Below are 25,750 nucleotides of genomic sequence, written 5' to 3'. Positions count from 1 at the left end.
GGTGTGAAGCACATCAAGCAATTATCTTTAATTGAAACAGAATCGCACCATTAAATGACTAATTTGCTTTTTACTTTTTGAAACCACACTGGCTTTAAAATAACTAGCTTGATTTGGGGGAGTTAAAGGTTATTTTACAATGTTATTCTGCCACTCTTATATGTCATGTGAGGGCAAAAATCTATAGTCAACCTATAAATCAATATTTTGACAGCTTCAGATGCTGTCCACAGGTAACACGGTTGTCAATACATTAACTTACCGAGAAAGTAGAGAAGTTTTCTCTACAAGGACATGAGAAAGCTTCATACATGCAATACAGCCTTGATCTTTAAGCATTTCCCACAAAAGCTGCAAAGGTCCTACATAGTCAGATCAGCAATTAAACGTCCATGGTTGTTCAGTCAGCTGGATTGGGTTCTTGGGCTTTGTAATATACAGAGTAAACATTAGCAGCAAAGGATAACAATATTCTGGAGTTCAGTTTAAGTTATCTGCAAAGGCTTCCAGCAAGGTGGACTTTTTTTCTTGATTCGTTTACCTCAAGCACAATTAACTTAGTCTCAGTATAAATCACTGGCACACCGTGACTGGGCACAAATATAAAATACACCACGAGCACTGAAAGAATGAACTGTTATCTAATCGTTGCATCGGCTTTTATCCTGTGGCATGAGAATGAGCCCAAAGTTGCTCCAAATGACAACCAAGAACCTTGTGGGAGTTTCAGTGCCGCTGATGCATGAAGTACTGTGTGAACAGGTGCAACAGAAAGACAGTTAGGCGAGTTGAGAGGTGCTACATAAGCCCTATACAGGTTACACAAGTCATTTCATCTTGAGGGAGCTCATCTCAAGTACAAAGTAAACATTAAACAAACTAAAGGGAACACACAATATACTTTTAAAAACCTGCTTTTGCTCCCTTTTTAAATTTTCTTTTTCACTTTTTTCCACAAACGTATATGATAATCTTCAAATACTGTAAGAAGCACAATTCATCAGTTATGGCTGATTAATTAGGCTTCTATTAGTCAAGCCTAAAATAACCATTGTCAAGTGTTGGTCCACAGTACCTTGACATAATTCTGGTGTCAAAGTGACCAATTGTCTAGGTGGAAGCCTACAATGTCTCCAATCAACAGATATTAGGCAATCATATATGTGTGCCTCATTACATGAAGAAACTGAGGAATCCATATGCGTGCATTTTCAATATCTGGGATAATCAATAGCAAGGCAGTGAATCGGTGGTTCAGAGGAACATGCATGATATAGACACATTAAAGGGAAAAAGCTTCAGCCCATTCTAGTCACACAGTTTAATCACAGAAGAATCAGCTGCTCAAGCAAGATGCGATTTGTGAAAAAGCTGGACATATGCGCTTTCAGTGAGTGGGTCTGGAGGCTGACTGGGGCAACAGGGTGATGAATAATAGGAAAAAAGGCCTCCATTTTCATAAAAGCATAATTCAGCAATCATTTTCAAAACTAATTCCTTTGTTTTTATTGTGAAAAAGATTCATCTATGCCAGCACGGGAATTTATTATGCACCAAGTGACTTCATTTTTTCCACAACTTGGATAAACATTACTGTATTAACTCTAGAGTTCGTAATGTCCTTTTTCAGTTAGTGTTTAATTAAGCAGCAGGGTTCCAACCAAGTTTCTGCAACTCTTCGTCAAGCCAAAATTTTGTTTTTCGTTTTAATTAGGTCTGAAATATATCATTTCCACTTGCTCGACTAGGACCTATTCGTGCTGCTGAAAACAAATCCGGCAATAACTTACAAATGTTTTTATGTCTGGGATGAAAAGAATTTAGGGATTTAGCCTGGATTACTCGCAAAAAGAATAAAAGGGACTGTTCCCAATAAGTAAACATGGAGGTATCTTTTTAACTGCCGATATCGTCACTAAAACACTGAGCGGTTATACGTCATATCTGACCTAGTATTATTTGTTGACATTGGCAACAGAAACGGTTGCGTGATAAAAGCTATGATGAGAAGATCTGCATCTGTGTCATTTGGTGCATTAAGCTGTTATAACAGTTGCACTGTGATTGTTCCTAGCTCTAAAAAGTCAGAGTGCAACTTCAGAGCCTGTGTACATAGATACTGAAGATAAGGGGCAACTCTTTGTCCCTCCTCCAAACTCTAAATCCAGCTATAGCTGACTTTCTTACAGGTGAGCCGAAGGTTGGTTTCTGTAGGTTTACGGTTGTACTTCAGGACTTCACACAGCACCAGCTTGTTGGGGTCTTTGCGGAATGGATCGCGGAACATGGCTGCGGGGATCAGATACAGCACAAATACAGCACAAATAACATCTAGTACCACAAAGATCCTTGTTGTTCACTAGTATGTTGCTTCAACTTATTACACGCGTGACTGGTGCTGACAACATGCGATACAATTTACATCAATGTGTTTGTTTCATTATGTCAGCAGCAGACACAGAAGTTCTCCCCTTTTAAGTGGGCCCTGCTTACTAATATGAAGAGCTGCTTGGGAATCAATGCAGCAAACAGATATTTCTGCATGGCCTTATCAACAACAGACTAAAAAGGTAGATTTAAGCCACAACCAAAATTTAAGCCAAAAACACTGACCTAAATCTTGTTAAGCAGTTATTGAAAAAAACCCTAGAATCTTTATAACTGCCTGTCTACTTTAAAATGTTCCTGTTACTGAATCAGCATTATTTATGTTTGATTTTGATTGATAAGGAGATGATTCATAGCATACCATGAAATAAGAGAAATGTTATTTAGATCCACATATAATTATTTTCTTAGTCACAATAAATGTAAAAAAGATTTTGTTGAACTTTTACTCAGATTTAATCCATGGCTCGCAGAGGATAGAGTGAGACTCTAAGCAAGTTGACTTTCATCTCAAAAAACAAAACAAAAAAACATTTCCTTGAGAAGGAAACAATGTTTGCACTCTTTACTTTGTAACTACAGCAAGAACCTTATCTGCAAAAGGAAGCTCATTCCAAAAAACCCACAAAACAAACAGAGAAAGCAATTTAAAAATCCTACAAGAGGCGCATGGTCAAAAGGCTTTCAGGACTACCAAACACCATCGTGAAGTGGGACATGTGTAGCTGATTGAGAAGCGAGCCATTTCTCTGTGATGAAGACATACAGGTCTACCGTTGCAAAGGCAAACATTCAGCTTATGCTGAACTGCTACTGAGACATGTGAGCTCCTCCTCTGGCTCCTCCCCCTATGTTTCATCCTACTACTCCACCTCTTCCACCTCCTCCTCCCTTGTCTTACATATTGCCTAGTGCTCTGATACAGGAGGCTTCAACCTATGCGGGAATTTTTCCTAGTAGTTGCTCACGGCTGAATCTGCGTGTCAGAGAGGATGACAGCGCAGCCTGCATCCAAGCAGGGTTTTCAGAAGCAGCAAGCAGGAGACTGTTGGGAGGGAAAAAGTCTGTCTGCGCAGCCCTGAGCACTGAAGAAGCTTTACTTAATTCCATTGCCAGTGGAGTTGCTATAACTTTGCAGAAAGTGTGAGGAGCTGAGAAATTACCTTTGATTTTTCAGAAGATTTTCGAGCTCACGAGTTCATCTTCAGTGAAAGAGAAGACTCTTCGAAGAGACCTTCGGCTGATCATTGTTCGTGATAACGAGGAGCTCTTTTTCAGTCATTCTCTGTGAAAAATGTCTGAACAGCATCGAGGCACCTCAGCAGTTTTGTCACATGGACGTTGACGCCAAACAGCTGTTGCATTTACCATCTTTTCTCAGAACGAAGCTGGAATATTGAGGAGCTAGAGCCTACTGCACCGATGATGCTGACCGGTCTGTTTGCATCGAAGTGCTTTGTACTTAGCAACTGATGAGGATGCGAGACAGTGTGATGACCTACCTATATTTGGCAAATGTGTTTTTCACCTCGTTGGAGAGAAGAGCACAGAGGAAAAAAGTCAACGAGAGAGAACAGGAGAGGGGAAGAGAAAGCCAACAAGAGAAAGTGTGAGGCAAACAGTCAAAGGGAAGATCTACAGAGCCAACTCTGCCAAACTGAAGACGAAGTCAAAGAAAAACAACCTATCAAACACTTGGCCACATGCCCGTTTAATGCTGGAGCATTGTGTTCGCTCGGCGCGATACAGGGTGAGTATGTATTCTGTTTGAAGTGGCTATTAGGCAGGAAATTAAAGAGCTCAGAGGAGCAGCTGTCAACTGACCCTACTTACTGTTTACTAAAGACGTATTAGAAATTCTGACATGATAAAATTTTGATTACTGAATAGCAAATGCGGCCTCAGTTACTATATTAAGGAACTGTGGAACATGTTCTGTGGCTCACAGTTGCAGAGCTGTGCAGTACATTTTGTACTGTGTGGATTTAAAACCATCATAAAAACATGGTTTAATTGACCTTAGATACACTTAAATAATTCACAAAGGGTTTGCTGGCATGTTGTGCATTTACTTAATGCAGAAGGTACAAGTAAAGTAATTCAGTTTAAAGTATCATTAAAAGTCATGGGTTTGATAAGCCAGCATCCTGACGCTTGATCTGCTGTTTTATTGGAGGCATAAAAACTTTGGGACTTGGTGGCTTTCAATGTCCTTTAATTTACTTGTTATTTTCTTAATTATTATTACTTTGCTCTTGAAACGCAAACAGAAGCTGTTATACCAAATGTTTTGTCTTGCTCGGCAAAAACATGTAAGACCAAAAAAGCAACAAATTATCACATTTGAGAAGCTAAAACGGTTTTTATTTCTTTGGTTGGAAAAAAAAAATTCTTCTACTCAGAAATAATATTTTCTGAGATTTTTAAAACACAAAGCTCTAATAAAAAGCTACATAAAAAGAGCAATCCAGAGATTTTTCCTCTATAGGAAACTGATTTATTTTTATAGTTTTCTTTAATGAAACACAGCAAATTGTAATGGAGAAAATAATTGAGACTGAAAAAAAAAGCCTTGCTACAATTTTTCAGTCAACTATCAAATCAGTTTTCAAGCAATTATGTCAAACATCTATTAGTAAAAAGCCATCTAAGCCCATCAACTGTGACTTTGTAAAACTGAAATTAATTTTTTTCAACCTTTCATAATCTGGTGAAAATAAAAAGTTAATGTAATGGCACTCAAACAAAGGCACAGGTATTTAAAGACGAAAGTGGGTGGGCTGATCAGTGGGATGATCTCAGTGAAGTGTCTATGATCCACCCGCAGCTTTATTTAACCTCACACCATAACCCCACTGGCGTCATCTTAATGAGCAGTTCCAGGGAAACAAACAAAGCACCTGTAATGCTTTGTTTCCTATTTGTGCTAACCAGACAGTACATAATTGGCCTCATTCCTCTGCTTTGACGCCAGTCTCTTCCAGCGTACATGGCAAATCTAGTATCTATAACAACACCGGAACATACATATTAATGGAATGATTGGGACTATTAATCTCAGTTAGGAAATCATCCTTGTGTGTGTCAATCTGGTTAGCCGAATCACAGAAGCTCTAATGTGATTTCCTTTTGTTTCATTATGATTGAGCTTTGATAGAGGCCCATTAGCAGCCTTGGTAAACTACGGCTGCGGGGGAGCAGGATTGATCCTTGTGTTAATGTGTACAGATAGATGACAGTGTGAGGATGTAAATAACTGGGCAGTAATTTCCCAGTCATACAGGCGCATGGACTCACATGTACAGAATAAGGGAACTGCATCATTGGTTCATTTCTCCTAGCAACAGAATAATCAACCTCCAATGATGTGAGGACTAAAACTGACTCTGTAAAGCTAAAAAAAAAAAAAAAAAAAAGAGGAAAAAAAGAAAAGAATTCTTGAGAATTGAAAGCAACTTAGTAGATTAAAATTCAACAAATGCATCTGTTGTTCACCTTATTCATGACCGAGGTGATGAAAACCTTTCTGCACAAAAGAAGCTTTAGAATGAACTGCTCGCAAAATATCTCAAGTATCAAAAGCACCAAGGTTTCATCCTTGAAAAGTTACCTCACTCTGGAATCTGCAGTCATGAAAAGGGTCTGTTGTCTCCTGACACATTGGAAGCACTGGATGTTATAGAAGGTGTAATCAGAGTCTTTCAAAACACATGAATGCTAAAAGCACTTGGGATGTTTGGACAAGCAGGAGGGCTACATAATAGCCATTTGTCAGGCCACAAACAACAGAAATCAGCTCGACCTTCAATTCAAATCAAACAGTCTGTTTACATAATTTCCCTGTTGGGCTCCATTTTTCATAATCACACCAAGTAGAGGTTTTAATAGAGCTTTTGCAAACACAAAGTCAGGCACTGTATCTCCCAACAGCTCAATTATATATGTTTAAACAGACTGGCAAAGGAAATTCACCAAATGTCTACAGGTCTTTATCAGGGCTGCGCTAAATTTTCCAGTTGGATTTTGGACGTGTGCTTGAATTTGTCCAGCATGCATATATCCATGCTGAGAGATGAATCACTGCAGCAGCAAATGCATCTGGACACATAAAAAGTCCAAATGAAATCTAAACAGCCTGAAGTGATACAAATAGAGACTATATCAAGAGCAAGGAAAGCTCTGAATCTCTGAATGTAAAGAAACGCACTGGTGCATATATGTGATATAGATACCATATTTCATTATCAGGAAATAATGATAATAATAATAATAATTATTATTATTCTGTTCTTATTAGCTAAATACATCAGATGAACAAAAACACAATAACTAAGCCAAAATATATAAGCAAGTACACCCTTACTTCTTCCATAGTAATTAAGAGAGCAGCTAAAAACCCAAGAGCTACAATCTGAGTACAATTAGAAAAAGACCAAAAAAAGTATAGCTTGTCTGGAAGTGCAGCCAGAAGCAAACGAAAATGGAAGCACAGCATAGTCTGCATCTGAACAAACCACAAGACTTATAGAACAATGTCCTTTGGACAGACAAGACCAAGGTGGAGATGTCTGGCCACAGTGCACAATCCAACATTTGGCAAAAAACAAAGCACAAACTCCTCATAACAACTGTGAAGCATGGTGGTGGAGGGATAATGATATGGGCTTGTCTTGCACCCTGGGCGCTTTGCATTGAGTGGACCATGAACCTTTCTGTATTATCAAAGTATTCTCTAACCAAATGTGATTGGATGCAAGACAGTGTGATTGGCCAATCTGACCAACAACTAAAGCTTGACCTATATTGGGCTGTGCAACAGGATAACTGTCCTGAGCAAACCATCAAATCTCCATCAGAAAAAGAATCAAAGAGATCCAATGGTCCAGTCAACATCAACCAAACCCAATATCCCCAGACCTGTTGTTGTTCAATAAACGTAATATTAAACTTACTAAGGTTGGACTTAAATTATTTTAGACCCAAGTAAGGGTCGGATTAATTTGATGATGATGGATAAACCTTGAAAGAGGGTGCACTTTCTATTTTAACATTACATAATACCAACTTTTCAGTTGATCAAGGAATCCTTGTTTTAGATTAAAAAAAAACAAAAAACACACTTCCACTCATTAAGATTCAAGAGCAACTACATGAAAACTTCCCTCAAACGGTTTTGAAACATTCCATTATGTAACACTGTAGGTTCTGACAGCCGTGCCTCAGTGAGAATTATAATTATAAAACTGGCCTCTAACCTGTCCAACTGTTGACTCATTTTAAGAAGACGCTCACTGCATATCTCCATCTGGCAGCGATGTCAAGAAAAAGTAGCTGCCAAAATTAAAAGGGTAATTTTATCTTTTCCGAGTCATTTCTTTGTCCCAGTAGTGGTGTTAAAGGTGCTGACAAAACTATTTACACTACTCAGGACAGGAAGAGGAGCTAATGACAGTGATTTATTTTTTTCCACGCAGCCTTCCTTCCGCCTACATTCATTTCTCGGCTGTTTTGCTTGACGAACAACACTCCCTTTCTTCGGTTCAGTAAAGTGGTGATTTATTTTTGTGATTTACAGCAGCCCGACTTACAGTGATAAGTTATACATCACATAGAGGCACAACTTGTTATATTTTCAGCTTTCTATGTCAACACAGACGGCAAATTCAACTAAAGTGCAGATACTCAAGAATCGTTTGCAGGCAATGACTGCCTAAAGCCTGGAATCCACGAACATAAAAAAGCAGATTTCCTCCTTGACGATATTTTGCGAGGCCTTTACAACCGCTTCTTTGTGGATCTCTCTGTCTTTCATTTTGACTTCACATACATTTCAGTATATTTTAGTTAACTGTTCTTCTGTACAAGTGCTATTTTGCAGGATTTGACCAAATCTGACCAAAAGAATATGTGACTATACTTTAAAATTCATCAGCGTTTTTTTATTGGAACCTTTATTATCTCTTGTGATTTCTTGATCTTGTGATCTTTTGTGGATTTCTAAAATAACCTTCTTTTTCTTAGAACATACCAAGCTCTTTATTTTCCAATTCCTACCGTTCCCGCCATCTGCCTGATGGTTTAGTTTGGTTTTTGGAGCTTAGGACTCGCCAGTTTCTTTCAAGAGTTACAAACTTTCAGATTTAAAAAACAATAACAACAAAAAAAAGGTCAAAATTATACTCTATGGAATAAGGTATAGAGACAACTCTGAGAGTCAACGGCGTGAACACACAAAATCTGGGTAGGAGAATTTTTTAATGAATCATATAAACACAAGATTTGACAGAAAGTACATCAAGGACTGGAAATTGCCCCATTATTAATGCCAAAACATCAAACTATTCTACATGGATATATTATGGACGGCAAAGTTTTTCTGTGAGCAGAACAATTTGTGTTTTAGTCACATTATTGCTACAAATAAATGTATCCATAATAACAATTGCAAGGAGAACAGAAGCCTCAGCATGTCTTCACTCAACAGTACACACACACAAAGCGCTCTGCAACATCACATTTCATGTATTTTGCTACATATTTTGCAGTTATATAACATATTGGAATGTCTGTCAAAGTACCCTTATTAACATGACTCAGACAGATCTGAAACATGCTTGAAAAATGTCTGAATAATACATTGTGTTGTACAAGAAGCCTGGAATTTGCAGAAACTGTCTGTTGTCAGTTGGTGACTGTGAGTCAGACTCTTCCCCTGACCTCTGAAAAATACCTGCAATCTCACACAGCCTGTAGAAAAAAAAAACAGTACAAGCACTCATGCACAGCGAGTAGTACTAGTAGGTTTATTAATTCAGTGAATTAGTGTTTTGTGATCGTCTACAGCAGGTCAGCTGTTAGAAGTCCCAATCTGGATAAATCCTCTGCCCCACTTCAGCTGTCAGATTTATCCAGTAAACAGCTGACGCAGCAACAAAGGCTTCACATACTTTCCATCAATTTATGATGGAAGATGATGCTCTGATATCAAAACATATTAATTCTCCTTCATTTATTCTGCCTCTCCCTGCTCTGAACTGTCATGCTGTTTCTTGAGTGAAACACACCAGTAACTTATTCATCTGATCCCCTCGTTTGTGACCCACTCGTGTGCACCGCTTTCAGAAATTCGTGCTGGTCGTAATTAACTGACTGTTTCGGTTTGTGCTAATAGATTTCTCCGAGAGCTTTCCACTTTTGCTTTTTTCTGATCAGGGCCTCACACTGATTTGCTCAAATATGTTTTGGCACTTGAAACAACTAGGGATCGAACCAGCATCCCCACACTCTCTGGACATCCTGCTGTACCTCCACAGTCATTTACAACAACAAAATCTTGCTGTTTTCTCCAATAAATGTCAGGAATATCAGGAAAAACAATCCACACCCACTCATATATTTAAACTGTTTTGTTTTGGGTTGCCAAATGTACTCAGCTCCTATAGAGGAGATCACAATATTATTTGCTCTCATCATGTAGAGTATAATGTACTTGATGAGAAAACAAAACATCTACTTGATTAAAATGTTGTTTAAAAAAAAAGAATCAGCTCACGTCTAACGCCTCCATCACACTGTAGGTAAAGCTCTGCTCTCGACCCGTCTGCCCTGGGATTTCGAATCTCGTAAGAATTGCAAGGTGCATAACAAAAGGTTGAGAAACACTGCTGCAGGCCATTTCTCTCTTGAAATACATAGAAGTACTTCCGACCTGTACATTCTGTCAAATCTTGTTAATAAAGCAAACAAAATACCTCAACACCCTTACAAGATAAATAAATAAAGTCCACAATAAGTATTTTGTGAAAAGCAAAGCGGAAACAGGTGGTTTTTATAGTGAATTCCTGTTTTCATGGCTACCTTAATTGGCCAGAAAAACTACTCTTAAAAGCATCGCCGCCCACGTACAATTAAGTATCCTCTAAAGAGCGGCAGCCTCTTGCTGTATGCCATGACTAATCTGGCAATGTGGGCAAAACACAGAGACGAGAGATCGGAGTCAAACAACTCACAAGAGCACCTTTGGCATTTACACTACAAGAGAAGGAGAGAGAGCGACACGGCGCTGCAACACTCCAACTTTCTAATGGCGTGAGGAAAAAAACCCCCACAATCCTACAAAAACAGTTCACTGCTGAAAACACTCACCCGAAGTTAAAAATGGCCTCATGACTTTCCCCAAAAGCATCAGCCTGCACAGTTCAATCAGTGTGAATGCCTGGATACTCAACTGAAAAACATAACTGACAGAAGACATGCTACTTGGAATAATGTGCCATACTCGGCGAGCTCTTGATTAGTAACATGTGCGATGGAATTCGGCTAATTAGAGCTTGGAACCAAAAATAAATGAGGATGACTGATGAGGTTTGTCAAACATGAGTTTCTGATCATCATTGAATTTGTGAATTTTCAAGCCAGAAATTGCAATAACTAGTCTTCAGCCCAGAATGTTGTTAAAACCAGTTAAAGCAGCATCATTTCATTTTGTTGCCAACTGTGGCAACACAATGCTGAAGTAAAACACTGGAATTCACAAAACAGCTGCCAATTTATAAATCCAGCATGCTGAGGAACAAATTAAGATTTATCTTAAGTGATGTTTCTTACCATCTGATAAATGGGAGTCCAGTATTTACAGGCCTCCTATATTTGTAGCTGTAAGAAAGAGACAGACCATACAGCTAAAGCTACAACAGTTACCCAAAGACTACATTTTTATAAGCTACACCTGTCATAATAGAGATCATTTTAAGCCTATAAATATTGGTAAGTGCAGCTTTAGCACCATGTAAGACAATAAAGTCATTTACATGACATAAAAAAGGGGAAATGTAATCATCTGCATGACTGCTTAGCTTTCATTAGTTAAACCAAGTGCAATGTGTTGGTGTGACCCTACTTTGAATAATGGCATCTTAATGACCATATCACATCCTACTGCTCCAAAAGTTTAAATGATCTAATGTTTGATGACTTTTTTTAGACTTCCACAGCAAAACAGTAATTTATCCAGTCAAGTACTCTGCCACCTGCAGCAGTGTGTTATGCAACGTACTCAGTCAAGCTGACAAGAGACTGGAAGTAGAAGGAAAGCAAAGTGCAGGGAGATTTGTACTTTAGCATTCCTGCCAGAAATGTGTAAGAGGAAGGAAGCTAAGCAAAGTCAAATTCAGAATAACCTTTATTATCCCTTATTGAGGACAAAAGAAGAAGTGTCAGGCCTAAAAGCCTGTCTACAGAAGATGAACAGAATCTAAAAGTCATGTTCTTTAGAAAGAAGAAAAAAAATCCAGCAAAGACCTGACACCAGACCTGAAAGATGTTCATCCATTTACTGTTCATCGAAGCCTCATAAGAAATTCTCTCGGTGGAAAAGTGGCTGTCAAAAAGCCGTTCTTCAGGATGGGAGGCAGGGGGAAAGGCTGACATATGTCAAATGACACAAGAACTAGACTGAAAATCAGTGGCAACCTGTCTGACGGAGTGATGAATCCAAATTTGATATTTTTAGTTTAATATGTCGATTAGGAGGTCAAAAGAGAGTTACAACAATGAGTGTTTCCTGTAAAAAACAGATGTTTTGGAGACTGTGTCATGGTTTACCTAGTGATGTTGGAGATCCAATCTAATGTTACTGAAAATACAGTCAGATTTTAATTACCATGCAATACCATCTGGAAAGCATCTGATTGACAGTGGCTTCATTTTTCAGTATGACGGTGATCACAAACAGTCATGCACTGGCCTCCCAGAGCCCAGACCTCGACATTAATAAAGCACCGAGGGATCTTGATAGAACAGAACAAGAGGCAGCCAGCATCCAAAGAAGAGCTTTAAATGTCCTTCAAGAAGCCTGAAGAACTAATCCCGAAGACTACTTAAAGAAATGACAAAAAAGCTTGCCTAAGAGTTCAGGCTGTGCTGAAGAATAAAAGTGGTCATATCAAATACTGACTTTGAAACTCAGAGTTATACTGCATTTCCATTTATATCTGCAGAAGTTTCATAAAATCGCTAAATCACTAAGTCCTAACAAAGAAGAACAAGAAAATAACACCCTTGATTCTTCTGTATTAGACTCTGCACTGATTTTCAGGCAGTCTTGGATAAATCAGCAAAGTATTCTTTAGAAGAATACTGCCATATAAAAACAACCTAGATATATACTGGTCACATAATACATACTCCATGTAGAGATGTGGTTAAAGCTGTGAAAGAGTTCACTGAAGTGGAAAAGAGGCACTGAGTCATAGCTAACCATAGAATTTAACACCACTACAACAGTGTCAAATGTTAGCAGGATGTATGATTGATTCTTTAAATGCATGGAGTAATCATGTTTCGTCTCTTACATTCAGAGCGCCTAGAAAGAGGTTTGCATCCACAACATGAAATCCAGTTTTTGTAGCAGGCTTGAAACAGAGGCAATCCCTGAAATATGTATTAGTATATATTTCTGGTAGTGTTTCCAACGACACATCACAGATCAACCAGCATTACTGAAAAGTAGACGATTACAGATACGCCTCTTCAACTTGTTTCATGTCGTTTTCAATTTCATCAGCGTCTAAAATTGACGGACATAACTTGAAGAAAAAAAGAACAACCCAAGCCAAATTCTTTCTTGAACCAGTAGTCCAGACTGTGACGAGGGTGAATCAGCTCAGTTAATCAGTACCCATGGCATATCTGACGGAAGCAGAAAAAACATGACAGTAACTGTAAAAAGAAAACTTTTTTTTTTAAACTTCAAACTGCCAAATCACCAGGGAGGGATTTGTCACCGCAGAAAGCCTAACGCAAATAAAGCTCAAGAAAAGGAGATGAAGATGTGCCATGAAAACCAGAATGTTGGCAGACGTTTCAGGTCATGATTACTGATTTCAATGCCATCAGCCTGGGAATAGTCAGGATGTTTACAAGGCAAGACAAGCTGCTCACTGAAACTCAAAAAAATTACTGAGCTATGGTAACCTGCTTGTACCTCAAGCTCATGATGCTGCCAAATCTACACCAGTCACAGTTAATTAATTACCAGAAAGCCAGCAGGAATTCAAAACAAGTATGAACTATTTTGTGATTTATGTTCAGGAGCTGGGAAAATGAAAAAAAAAAATGTTCCTAAAATATTTCTAGACTGTTTTTAGATGTTTGCATATACTCAGCATGTCATGCTAATTCGGGCATTGTAATGATATCTTTGAAATGTTCTTTTTCCAAGGTGCAATGTGCAACATATATCTTTAATGACAACAACAACAAATTGGGTTCAAACATTTGAATTTATTTTGAATTTTCTCTAATACACAAGGGCTTACAAGTACAGTGGGGCAAAAAAGTATTTAGTCAGCCACCCATTGTGCAAGTTCCCCCACCTAAAATGATGACAGAGGTCAGTAATTTGCACCAGAGGTACACTTCAACTGTGAGAGACAGAATGTGAAAAAAAAAATCCATGAATCCACATGGTAGGATTTGTAAAGAATTTATTCGTAAATCAGGGTGGAAAATAAGTATTTGGTCAATAACAAAAATACAACTCAATACTTTGTAACATAACCTTTGTTGGCAATAACAGAGGTCAAACGTTTACTATAGGTCTTTACCAGGTTTGCACACACAGTAGCTGGTATTTTGGCCCATTCCTCCATGCAGATCTTCTCGAGAGCAGTGATGTTTTGGGGCTGTCGCCGAGCAACACGGACTTTCAACTCCCGCCACAGATTTTCTATGGGGTTGAGGTCTGGAGACTGGTGTTAAGAAAAAACATCTTATTTCAAATCTCACTGTGTATCATTTACATGCCCTGTCATTATTTCATCATTATTTCATTAGTCTGCATCACTGATCATCAGTTTATCATCAATATTATCATTGATCACTTAGTAGATCTGCTATTCCAGAATAAAACACATTCTAGATATAATACTATACTCTGTCATGCAAATAGCACCAGAGGAGCTGGAGGTCCAGGTGCTCCACAGCGAGTCAGATAAGGACAGTGGACTTTTGTTGGCCTGAACCCACAATTGCACAACATATCACACACTTGTTTGTCTCTAAAGTAGCAGCTGATGTCTATATAAGGAGAACTTTTTGGGTGTAGGGAACTGTGATCATTTCCAGTAAGATCTAACTGTGACGTCATCAGGGTTATATAAGAATGGGGAGCGGTCTGCTCGACGAAGTCCACTTTCCCGCACTGTACTGTGCGTTTTAATAAAATAATTTGTGTTGACCCACTATGGACTCTCAGTCGTATGTCTCTTCCTCAAATTCGAACCACAACACTGGCTAGGCCACTCCAGGACTTTCAAATGCTTCTTACGGAGCCACTCCTTTGTTGCCCGGGCGGTGTGTTTTGGATCATTGTCATGTTGGAAGACCCAGCCTCGTTTCATCTTCAAAGTTCTCACTGATGGAAGGAGGTTTTGGCTCAAAATCTCACGATACATGGCCCCATTCATTCTGTCCTTAACACGGATCAGTCGTCCTGTCCCCTTGGCAGAAAAACAGCCCCATAGCATGATGTTTCCACCCCCATGCTTCACAGTAGGTATGGTGTTCTTGGGATGCAACTCAGTATTCTTCTTCCTCCAAACACGACGAGTTGAGTTTATACCAAAAAGTTCTACTTTGGTTTCATCTGACCACATGACATTCTCCCAATCCTCTGCTGTATCATCCATGTGCTCTCTGGCAAACTTCAGACGGGCCTCGACATGCACTGGCTTCAGCAGCGGAACACGTCTGGCACTGCAGGATTTGATTCCCTGCCGTTGTAGTGTGTTACTGATGGTGACCTTTGTTACTTTGGTCCCAGCTCTCTGCAGGTCATTCACCAGGTCCCCCCGTGTGGTTCTGGGATCTTTGCTCACCGTTCTCATGATCATTTTGACCCCACGGGATGAGATCTTGCGTGGAGCCCCAGATCGAGGGAGATTATCAGTGGTCTTGTATGTCTTCCATTTTCTGATGATTGCTCCCACAGTTGATTTTTTCACACCAAGCTGCTTGCCTATTGTAGATTCACTCTTCCCAGTCTGGTGCAGGTCTACAATACTTTTCCTGGTGTCCTTCGAAAGCTCTTTGGTCTTGGCCATGGCGGAGTTTGGAGTCTGACTGTTTGAGGCTGTGGACAGGTGTCTATTATACAGATGATGAGTTCAAACAGGTGCCATTCATACAGGTAACGAGTGGGGGACAGAAAAGCTTCTTACAGAAGACATTACAGGTCTGTGAGAGCCAGAGATTTTCCATGTTTGAGGTGACCAAATACTTATTTTCCACCCTAATTTACGAATAAATTCTTTACAAATCCTACCATGTGGATTCATGGATTTTTTTTTCACATTCTGTCTCTCACAGTTGAAGTGTACCTCTGGTGCAAATTACTGACCTCTGTCATCATTTTAAGTGGGGGAACTTGCACAATTGGTGGCTGACTAAATACTTTTTTGCCCCACTGTATATGAACTGAGAGGTCAACACCCTCTCGGTCCATGGTAGAGTTCCTTTAAACTGGTCGTCTTCCTGGCAGGAACCGGGCTTTTAAGCACAGCTCAAAGATTTTCAATACAATTGAGATCAGGGTTTTGGGAAGGCCATTCCAGAAGCTTAATGTTGGCCCACGTTATTCCTTCCAAAACCAGTTATGATGTGTGTTTGGGATCATTGTTCTACTGAAACAACCAACTCTGTGCTATCTGACATGAGACTGAAGAATTTCAAGGCAATCCTTTTTCTTCATTATTCCATGCACTTTGTGCAATGTACCAGTACCACTGGCAGCAAAGCAACCTCAGAGCATGATGATATCGCCACCATGCTTACAGCTGGTACAGTGCCCTTAGGTTTAAAACAGGGGTGGGGAACTCCATGCCTCAAGGGCCGGTGTCCTGCAGGTTTTAGATCTCACCCTGGGTCAACACACATGAATCAAATGATTAGTTCATTACCAGGTCTCTGGAGAACTTCAAGACATGTTGAGGAGGTCATTTAGCCATTTAAATCAGCTGTGTTGGATCAAGGACACATCTAAAACCTGCAGGACACCTGCACTTGAGGCCTGGAGTTCCCAACCCTTGTTTTAAAAGGTTGCCCTTTAATCCTTCAAAAATACCTTTTGTCCTTGTAGCCAAATCATTTCACTGTGGTGTTCCTGCAGTTTCCATTTCATGGCAGGCTTGAGTGTTTGTGGTTTCTGGTTTGTTCTTAAACCAATTTCCTCTCCTTTGAGGGTGACTGTCTGAGACTTCTTCTAGACCAGGGGTCTCAAACTCGCACCCCGGGGCCACTTGCAGCCCACATCACCCCTACTTGCGGCCGTATATTGACCTGAAGAAATATAATGCAATTTGGCCCTTGAAGTTACTTTTTTTGTTAGCGAGGAATTGTTTGTTGTTGAGTGCAATGTTAAAATAATTTCTTTAAAAAGCAAAAAATGATTTAATATGAAGTAGGGCTGCACAATTAATCGTTAGAAAATCGCAATCTCAATTCATACTTATGTGCGATCTCATTTCCAAATGACAACGATTTTAAAAAATTTTTTAAAAAAGAAGACGACGATTGTACCGCATTTTGATCCGGGACGTAATCTGCATGAAAACAAGCGCTCACTCTTCCTGCTCAACAAATGACAAGGGCGGAGCCTTATACCACGTGATACAGAAGCTGGCTGCTAAAATTAGCAGGGAAAAAACAACGGAGAGCACGTCAGGGATGACGAGAAAGTGACAGGAGAAAATCCGTCCCGGTCAACCACCCAAACACCAATAACGGGAACCTTATACAGCGCTTCCCTATACCCGTCGAACTCCCGCAGGCACAAAGAAATTACGGAGGCTATCACTTATCACCTGACCAAAGATATGACTCCCGTCAACACTGTGCAAAACGAGGGATTTAGGAAAATGATGAACACCCTAGACAAACGCTACACAGTGCCATCCCGCAACTATTTTTCTATTGTTGCACTACCTGCTCTATACACGCAGCGTCGAGCAACGGTGGAGATGGTACAACATTTTGCGGCAACGACAAAATGTGAGACATTTGTTGTTTTTATGTTTATTTATTGTTTTTATGTTCAGTCTCAACTGTTACGAAGTTGATGTGCAGTTAATAAGTGCAATAAATATTTATAATGGAAAAGAAAATCGTGAGAGAATCGTGATCTCAATTCTAAGCAAAAAAAAATCGTGATTCTCATTTTATGCAAAATCGTGCAGCCCTAATATGAAGGCAATATGAGCAGAGAGTGCAAACATGTTCAGGGATTGCATATTAGTTCAGTCAGAGAGTTTGTGTAAAGAGAACAATTTTCAATAGCAGTCAAAAACTAATATGTCTGCATTTTTATTTTGTTAAATACGAACAAAATTATAGCAGAAGTGCTGCCACTTGTACACGTGTGCCACGTACATACAACTGGTTAGAAAAAGGCTCCAAGAGATCTTCCCAAAATGTGTAAATCTATGGTCCTCTTTCTTAGATTTTCAATGAGTTCTTTGGACTTTCCTATTGCTCTTATTGGTCAGTCCAGCAAGTGCTGTCAAACAAATCCTTTATTTGCTGGCAAAGAGAAACTATCACTTATACTCAGTCCTGATAACTAAAGTTAACAGGCCTTGTCAAGTTAGATGACATTGTACTACCTTCATGCAATACTAACTGAAAGATATGAGTGAATGCATATATTTGAGCCTGTATGCCTTCTGAATTCACTAAAACTATATGCTGTGCAATCATTCCAAGAACAGTTTAAAGAAATCATTAAAATCCCAAAATTGTCATGACATCCATGCCCATGATGAGTCTTAAACTTCTGACCACAACTATAAACAATCTTGAATATTAAGCTAAACGTGACAGCTCGACACTGGGGCTGAGAATCAGGGAAATATCTGAAAAAACTTGAGATCTGCTCTTATTAAACTGAACTTCCCTAACTATGATCCTTGGGGGAAAGAAACAGCAACAGAATCAGAGACTGTAGAGAGCCCAGGGGCCCCGACACTGACCACTGAGGCTGAAATTAGCAAACAAGACAAACAAGGATCCTCCATGCAGCTATCTGACAGCAATGTCCATACAGAGCAATTAAAGTCCCTAAGGACAGCAGCAAACATTTCTAGCTAATTAGGAAACGGAGGCAACTTTGGAAAACTACAACTTGACTCAGTGGAGTATTTGCACTAAGTCTACAACACACACGAAAGGTCAACACTCTTTAGAAAAACTGAGTCAACATTTATTTGTGCCAAGTGAAGCGTGATGGTGAAGCATCAAATAAAAACGTAAAAAACTGACTGACTGTTAATCACTTAAGCTTCTAGAACAAAGTAAAAGGTAAAACCCATCCCTCCTGTTGTGGGCTGTATGAGCTTTGCAGGTGTGGCTGGTAAAACAAACATCCTCCTCCAACATCTTGTGGTCACATCTTACCTGCTGAGGCCAGCAACACATGAAAGTCTGTTCCTCTCTGAGTAGGCGTGTCATCATCCGGCTCTGGCCTCTCCGACTCCTTGTACCGGTCCCAGTTTGACTCCAGCTTCCTCCTGGAGAACACCTGTGTGCTATCATCGTCCTCCTGATAACTGTCCCCTTCATCTTGGTCCTGAAGGAGAACATTGCAGGGTATACAATGACCAATATGACACTCAAGAAAATCAGAAAGCAGAATCAGACAAGAAATCTTAAGAATAGCTAGATAAAATAAATCTGTCAGCTAAGAGACTCAAGTTGAGCGTCCTCTGATCCAAATTCTTATACGCAACAGAAGAACATCTTAATCTGAAACATACTTTTATCCACCTGTTCATTTTAACCAATTTAAATGGAGTATTGGTGAGCTGGGTTAAAGAAAATGATTAACTTAGGACAGAAATAAACAATACTCTGAAAATTTCTTGCATCCATCTTGCTACAACATTTTTATATGTAGCACATCCATCGGCCACTTCATTGGGTACACCTATTCAACCTGTTCAAGGCAAATGTAAAAATAATAGAGCAAAGAATGTCAAACTGTATAGCAGCCTCCCACCAGCAAACTGATGGCTGCATCCAGTAGAATAACAAACTGTCTCACAAACCCAAAATCATCTCAAAGAATTAAAGCAGTTCTGAATTAAATCTAACCCAGTTCCAGAATACGTAACAAAAAAAAGAAAACAAAAACACCTAAAAAAGTGATTTTATATTGCAGTGGGATTTGGGGACCATTCCTTTGTAAACCAAAAAAAAAAATTATAATAATTAGGAGAAAAAAGATTTTGAGCTGGAAAAAATTTTGGCAACTATTTCTATAATTACCATTTCAAGAACAAATGCCAACTTCATTCAAACTCTGGCACTTTGAGGATTTTCTGAGTTTCTATTTCTAGTCAAAGTAATTTAAATATCTGTTTATTTTTAAGATGTCACCTGTGCTTTAGGAAAATAACACAACTAAACTATTAATTTAGGAAGTAAGCAACAATAAATTAATACTGAAAGTACTCTTTTATTAGCAAACTGCAGGAGGACTGCCTAAACACACAGATCCCAAACATGTTTGCAAATTCCTGACAAATGTGCATAGAAACATCCATTTCAATTGAATTTCTCTGCAAGTATTTTTTTTCCTCCAGTACCAGAAGAGACTTTTCAGAGTCTGTTATGGGTTTATTGGCTAGGGAATGTATGTAAAGCACAATATTTAGATTTTAAATCCTGGTTTCTGTGAATAATTTTGGTGTTATAGATCACAATGCAAAAACAAAAAACAAAAACAAAAAAACAGTCTGGAAAGAAGTCTAATTGTTCTAACTTTTAAAAAGTCTAAACTGCATACCTTTAGTACTGTCACTATGATTTTCCTGCAACAGAAATAATAATTCATTTTGTGCTTCACAAATTGAAAGACAATTTTTTTTAAAGTGTTCATTAGCACATAGCTCTTATTTATAATTGGTAGCTAAGCGTCATAATTGGGTGAAGGTATAAACAAAGAATAAACATCACTGCCAAAACTGAACTCATTAAGTTTGCCTGAGTAACGCATTTATCCCCGCTATCTCACACATCTGCAAAAAAAATCTTTTCATAATACTGCCATGGAAAAACCGTGCTTTCTTCTGAACAAGATCATCAAAGAGCTATGGATGCACCAAAAAAACAGAGAAAATGATTGCAATCAAGAGCTCCAACGAACCAAGGGAGATTTTGATGACTGTAATCACAGAGCCCCTATTGTTTCTCTTCTACTGCTGTAGGTACCACAGCAGGGGCATTAACTGTCTGAACATCCCAGTGGAAAAACAACTGCAGCCTCTAGGGTCATATCGACAGGCAGATTGTAAAGTGACAAAGTTAAATTGCTGTGGGAAAAATTTCAAGAGCTTGATCAAAATGTTGACACATGTAAAAGGGCTCAGTGTAGCTCTATACAGTGCATGCTGGTAGGATTTATTAGATGACGATAGCACGAACAACAAATAATAAGCATGGATGGATTTAGCTTATATTTGCACACTTCTCATGTCAGCTAATGCATATTGACTCGAAACTTACTGTGAGTTTGCACATTATTTCAATACATAGCTATATTTCAAAGTTTGCACCAGCTGCTGGGATTGTTTTGCTCAGACTAACTATAACACTGCCTAACTATCACCCTGAAATGAGTTTTAGTTAGGCCGAATTGAAGAAGTAATCCCATGTAGCTTTGCAATAGCATCTGTGAATGTGTGCGTCAGCGCAGTGACGTAAACTACAGGATTCAAAAATATTTTTCAACAAAGTTTAGGACTAACGTAAGGGGACTCGGATTCCCTGCTCTCTCTCACCCGCTGATGGAATTCAGCAGCATGGGCGCCTCCTCCACGTCCACGGCCGCGATGATGTTCTCGTTTACCCCGCCCGCGGTGGTGGCCTCCTCTCCCTCGGCGTTCACCACCAAAACTGTTGCCGTCGTTTCCACCGCGGCCACCTCTTCTCCTACTGCCTCTGGTTACTCTACCTTCCATTACTGTCAACAGTGGCCGGACAGCTGAGCGTGTGACGCCTCACAGTTGAAATAGGTGTTACACCCAATGATATCCCACGGCAAAATTGTTTTGATTTGATAGTTCCGGGCCTCAATTTGGCTAAATGAATATCTATCAGTACCATATAAAAATAATTAACTTTTCACGTTTGAATGTTTTATATATTCTTAATGAAGAAACTCTATGTCAACTAGAACTTATAAGCAAATAAATACTGCATATATTATTATATTATATGTATTATAATATATAGTATTATTATTATTATTAATGACATATAGAATTTTATAATACATTACATGCACACACACATATATAATGATGAACCTAATGTTTTATTCTACCGTATAAATATTATACTTAGATTACAATAAATCTGTAACGCTTTTTACGAACTACGTATACAAGTTAAAAATTTAAGTAAGCTACCGTCACTCTGATCAAAAGTGAATTGTGCTAACTCATTAAAAACATCTCTGTGTGTAATTATATCTCATTGCTGTTCTCTTTTCATTGCAGGTAACTGCTGAATCCGCATGAGGCTACAAAGAGATATTTTCCAACAGTAACACAGCTCTGTAACAAACCGTAATGGATGCTTCAAACAGTACTTTTGGCAACACTTCACAAGTCTCCGCTGCTCCTCACAGCCTTTGGGAGGCTATAACCATCGCCACGGTGTCGGCCATTGTCAGCCTGATAACAATAGTTGGTAATGTGCTAGTTATGCTGTCCTTTAAAGTAAACAGTCAACTTAAAACTGTAAACAACTACTACCTACTGAGTCTGGCGTTTGCAGACCTCATCATAGGAGTTTTATCCATGAACCTGTATACCACATATATACTAATGGGTTACTGGTCCCTGGGGAACCTTGCATGTGACCTCTGGCTAGCAGTAGATTATGTAGCCAGCAATGCTTCAGTTATGAACTTACTTGTTATCAGTTTTGACAGATACTTCTCCATTACAAGGCCACTGACATACAGGGCAAAGAGGACTCCAAAGAGGGCTGCCATTATGATTGGTCTGGCATGGTTGGTGTCATTTGTCCTTTGGGCTCCACCCATTCTGTGCTGGCAGTACTTTGTAGGAGAGAGAAAAGTGCAAATGGACCAGTGCCAAATCCAGTTTTTAACAGAGCCCGTCATCACATTTGGGACAGCCATTGCTGCGTTCTACATCCCAGTCTCTATTATGACCATTCTTTACTGCAGGATTTACAAAGAGACGCAAAAACGGACAAAAGATCTAGCAGAGCTGCAAGGGCTCACAAAGGAACATGTTCCAGAGGGGGCTAAACCACAGAAAACTCTTATTCGTTCATGTTTTCATTTCACCCGAGAGCCAAGAGATCAGAGTCAGGCCTCCTGGTCCTCATCTAATCAAAGTAATGCCACAAAAACTACCACGAGGTCAGATGAGGCATGGGCGAAAGCAGACCAGATCACGTCTTTTAATAGCTACACGTCCTCAGAAGAAGAGGAACAACACGTTTCAGTAGAAACCCCACAAGGATCCTTCAAAGAGCCAGGAAGTGGAGAAACTAATAAAAATGGACAGGTGACTGATTATGCAGAAGATGAGTATTTTTCCACACCTCAAAAAAAGAGCAGCAAAAAGTGTATCTCATATAGGTTTAAACTTGGCTCAAAGGGTAAAAACAGAAATCCTATGAGCGCAACATCATGCCCCCTTGAAGCAGAGCTGCCCACCAAAAATGCCTCCCCCTCCTCATCCTCCACTACCTCCAAACCCATGGACACTGCCCTGAAGAACCAGATTACTAAGAGAAAGAGGATGGTGCTGGTGAAGGAGAAAAAAGCAGCCCAGACTCTTAGCGCCATCCTCCTGGCTTTCATCCTGACATGGACGCCATACAACATCATGGTGCTTATCTCTACTTTCTGTGTCGAATGCATCCCGACATCTCTGTGGCACCTGGGCTACTGGCTGTGCTACGTCAACAGCACCATCAACCCAATGTGCTACGCTCTTTGCAACAAGACCTTCCAGAAGACGTTCCGCATGCTTCTGCTGTGTCAGTGGAGGAAGAGGAGGAGAGGTGAGGATAAGCTATACTGGGGTGGACAAAACCCAAATGTCAACAATAAAATGACTTAATGTGTCCCTGCAATATTACACCAGACTTACTTTTGTCCACTTTGTTGGATTTTCTTGACATATACAGTAGTCAGTGGTCTTCTTCAGCATGAAGTGCCACATGTGATTTTTGTGTTAAAATATCTGCTGGTTCAAAATGAGCTGAGCCTGATGAAGCGCCTAAACGTCTGCTGTTATAAGAAAGAAAGGTGTCTGCACATTCTCACATAATTAAAGGTTAACGAACAGGTTCAGATGTTTTCTAGTCGGTCTTGAAGCGATATACCACTGCTTCTACACATTAAAGTCTGATTACAGACCTACAGATTGCATGGCCGCTGAGGGAGCTGCGTGAAGTAGGGCTGTCCGTGATGTTTAAAAAATGAAATATCAACATTGTGCTAATAATGCATGTATGATAATCATAAATAATTGTGTATTTGTTCTTTTTGTATGCTTTTGTATAGTTATATGGATTTAGACTCTATTGCCACCTGAATGCATTTGTGAGGTTAATTAATGTAAAAAAGACACAATAAACAAAGTTACTGATTAATTTGAATGATAGAATTATTGCTATTTTTAATAGATATCGTGATAATAGCAATATTGTGAATCTTTGTTTTTGTTGTTTTTTGGTAATCATGCAGAAACGTGATATCATGACAGCCCTAGTATGAAGTCTGATAAACTGCCTTGTGCTACATCATATCACTTGAGTCAGCGTCCGTTTTAGATGTCTAAGGGGTGTTGAGTTTAGAAACAAGTGATCTTATCAAACTTCTGTAGGCTAATGGCTGTGTGACATGGACAAAACTGTTTTTGGTTAAGTTGTATGGTGGGTAATACAGGCACTAGTTGTTGTTTTTTTTGTTGTTGTTGTTTTTGTTACAAGAATAGGAAAGTCAGCAATGAGATATATCTCTCTTTCAACTCCTGTCATTAATAGTTCAAAACGAGTTAATGGCGCACACATTTAAATATTTGTAATATACTTACACTCCCATATCCTTCCTCTCCATATGGGCAATACTGCTATCCCTTTGCAACTGAGATCTAAATGTACTCAGACACTAAAATATATGGTACATAACATATATTATGACTAAACAGTCAACACTTTTATTGCAAGAAAAAAGTGACATTTACATAAGGCAAAAAAAAAAAAGCAGAAGAAACAAAAAGTACAGAAGGAAATAAATCCGGTGTAAAGGTTGTTATGGCTTTATGTAACGGGTGTCAGACACTTTGTCTTCTATCAAGTCTTTCTGACCTACATCAATAAGGTGAGGCGCTGTTATGCGTGTTTATTAATCCCTTTGTCCAGTCTGATTTTGTGGCAGTGTGCAAACTGCTTGCTCAACTCATACTAACTTTATCATAATAATAATAATGGATTGCATTTATATAGCGCTTTTCGAGACCCACAGTTATTAAAAAGAATTAAGAAATGTTAACTAGAAGATGTTCGTAACACAGACAATCTCAAAACCTGCTCTTGGTACGCTGCACTGATATCTCTTGTACACATTTTTTTTTTTTAAATTTGTCTTGTTTTCTGTTTTCAGTACCTGTGGACAGGCAGGAAATCATTAATGAATTGCAAAATGTGTCTTTTTTTCTGACAATGTAAGAATGAAAAACAAAATTGGGTCAATATTTATTTTTAAATGAATTTTTATCCTTTGAGACTGTTAAACACTATAAAAGTCTGATGTCTGTAGTTCCCCCAATATCGAGTCGCTCATTTAACTACAAAACCTGCTTTTACTTTACATTTTTAAGGAATTTGTAAAAAGTGATGTCAGGTATTCAGTTACACTGTTAAACACCATACTGATGATATTTTTAGGCTAAGGACTTTTAAATTGTTCACAGCTGCCCTAGCTTCATTTGAAGACATAATTCCAAACCCAGCTATATTGTCCTTTATCATCTGTTTACATAGCAGCTTCTAGTACTGGACTTCTAACCTGTTTTCTATTTGCATCTATATTGTGATCCTCTGTGACCTGCTTATTACATGTTTATATAGTAAACAGAGAGTAAAGCGCTTAGTTCTGCCAACATCACCAGGATTACAATCATTTTCAATATAGCTAATTTACAAGATAATAAATAAGCTGTGTTTATAATTTACACATGAACTGTAACTTCTGCAAGGGGACACCTGCAAAATAAATAAAATAAAATTCCTCCCTCCCTTGAGATTGTGGAGCAATGGT

At 39.0% G+C, this 25,750-nt stretch overlaps 2 protein-coding genes across 2 annotated transcripts in view; one reads left to right on the top strand and one right to left on the bottom strand.

Annotated features, from left to right (window-relative positions):
* aven (apoptosis, caspase activation inhibitor) overlaps positions 1 to 21,477 on the bottom strand; it is a 40,231-nt gene extending 18,754 nt beyond the window's left edge. Inside the window, exons 1-2 of the mRNA XM_085432236.1 lie at positions 21,222 to 21,477; positions 18,838 to 19,009 (exon numbers count right to left, since the gene is read on the bottom strand). Coding sequence (XP_085288362.1) covers positions 18,838 to 19,009; positions 21,222 to 21,401 — 352 coding nt within the window. The 5' untranslated portion in view covers positions 21,402 to 21,477. The remainder of the gene's footprint in view (positions 1 to 18,837; positions 19,010 to 21,221) is intronic.
* Positions 3,323 to 25,121, top strand: chrm5b (cholinergic receptor, muscarinic 5b). Its single transcript, XM_085432235.1, has 2 exons — positions 3,323 to 4,138; positions 21,942 to 25,121. The coding sequence occupies exon 2, from the start codon at positions 22,014 to 22,016 to the stop codon at positions 23,544 to 23,546; it is 1,533 nt and encodes a 510-aa protein (XP_085288361.1). The 5' UTR covers positions 3,323 to 4,138; positions 21,942 to 22,013; the 3' UTR covers positions 23,547 to 25,121.
* Positions 25,122 to 25,750: the final 629 nt, after the last annotated feature.

Source organism: Copadichromis virginalis, linkage group LG15 (genome assembly GCF_057382275.1).
Source record: "Copadichromis virginalis isolate Kocher_CV1m ecotype Utaka linkage group LG15, C_Virginalis_male_GT1.1, whole genome shotgun sequence".
Lineage (NCBI taxonomy): Eukaryota > Metazoa > Chordata > Actinopteri > Cichliformes > Cichlidae > Copadichromis > Copadichromis virginalis.
The sequence above is the reverse complement of the archived record's forward strand: the minus strand, read 5'-3'. Positions and strand labels throughout refer to the sequence as shown.

Coding starts and splice junctions, on each gene's coding strand:
- chrm5b (XM_085432235.1), top strand. CDS start 22,014: ATGGATGCTTCAAACAGTACTTTTGGCAACACTTCACAAGTCTCCGCT.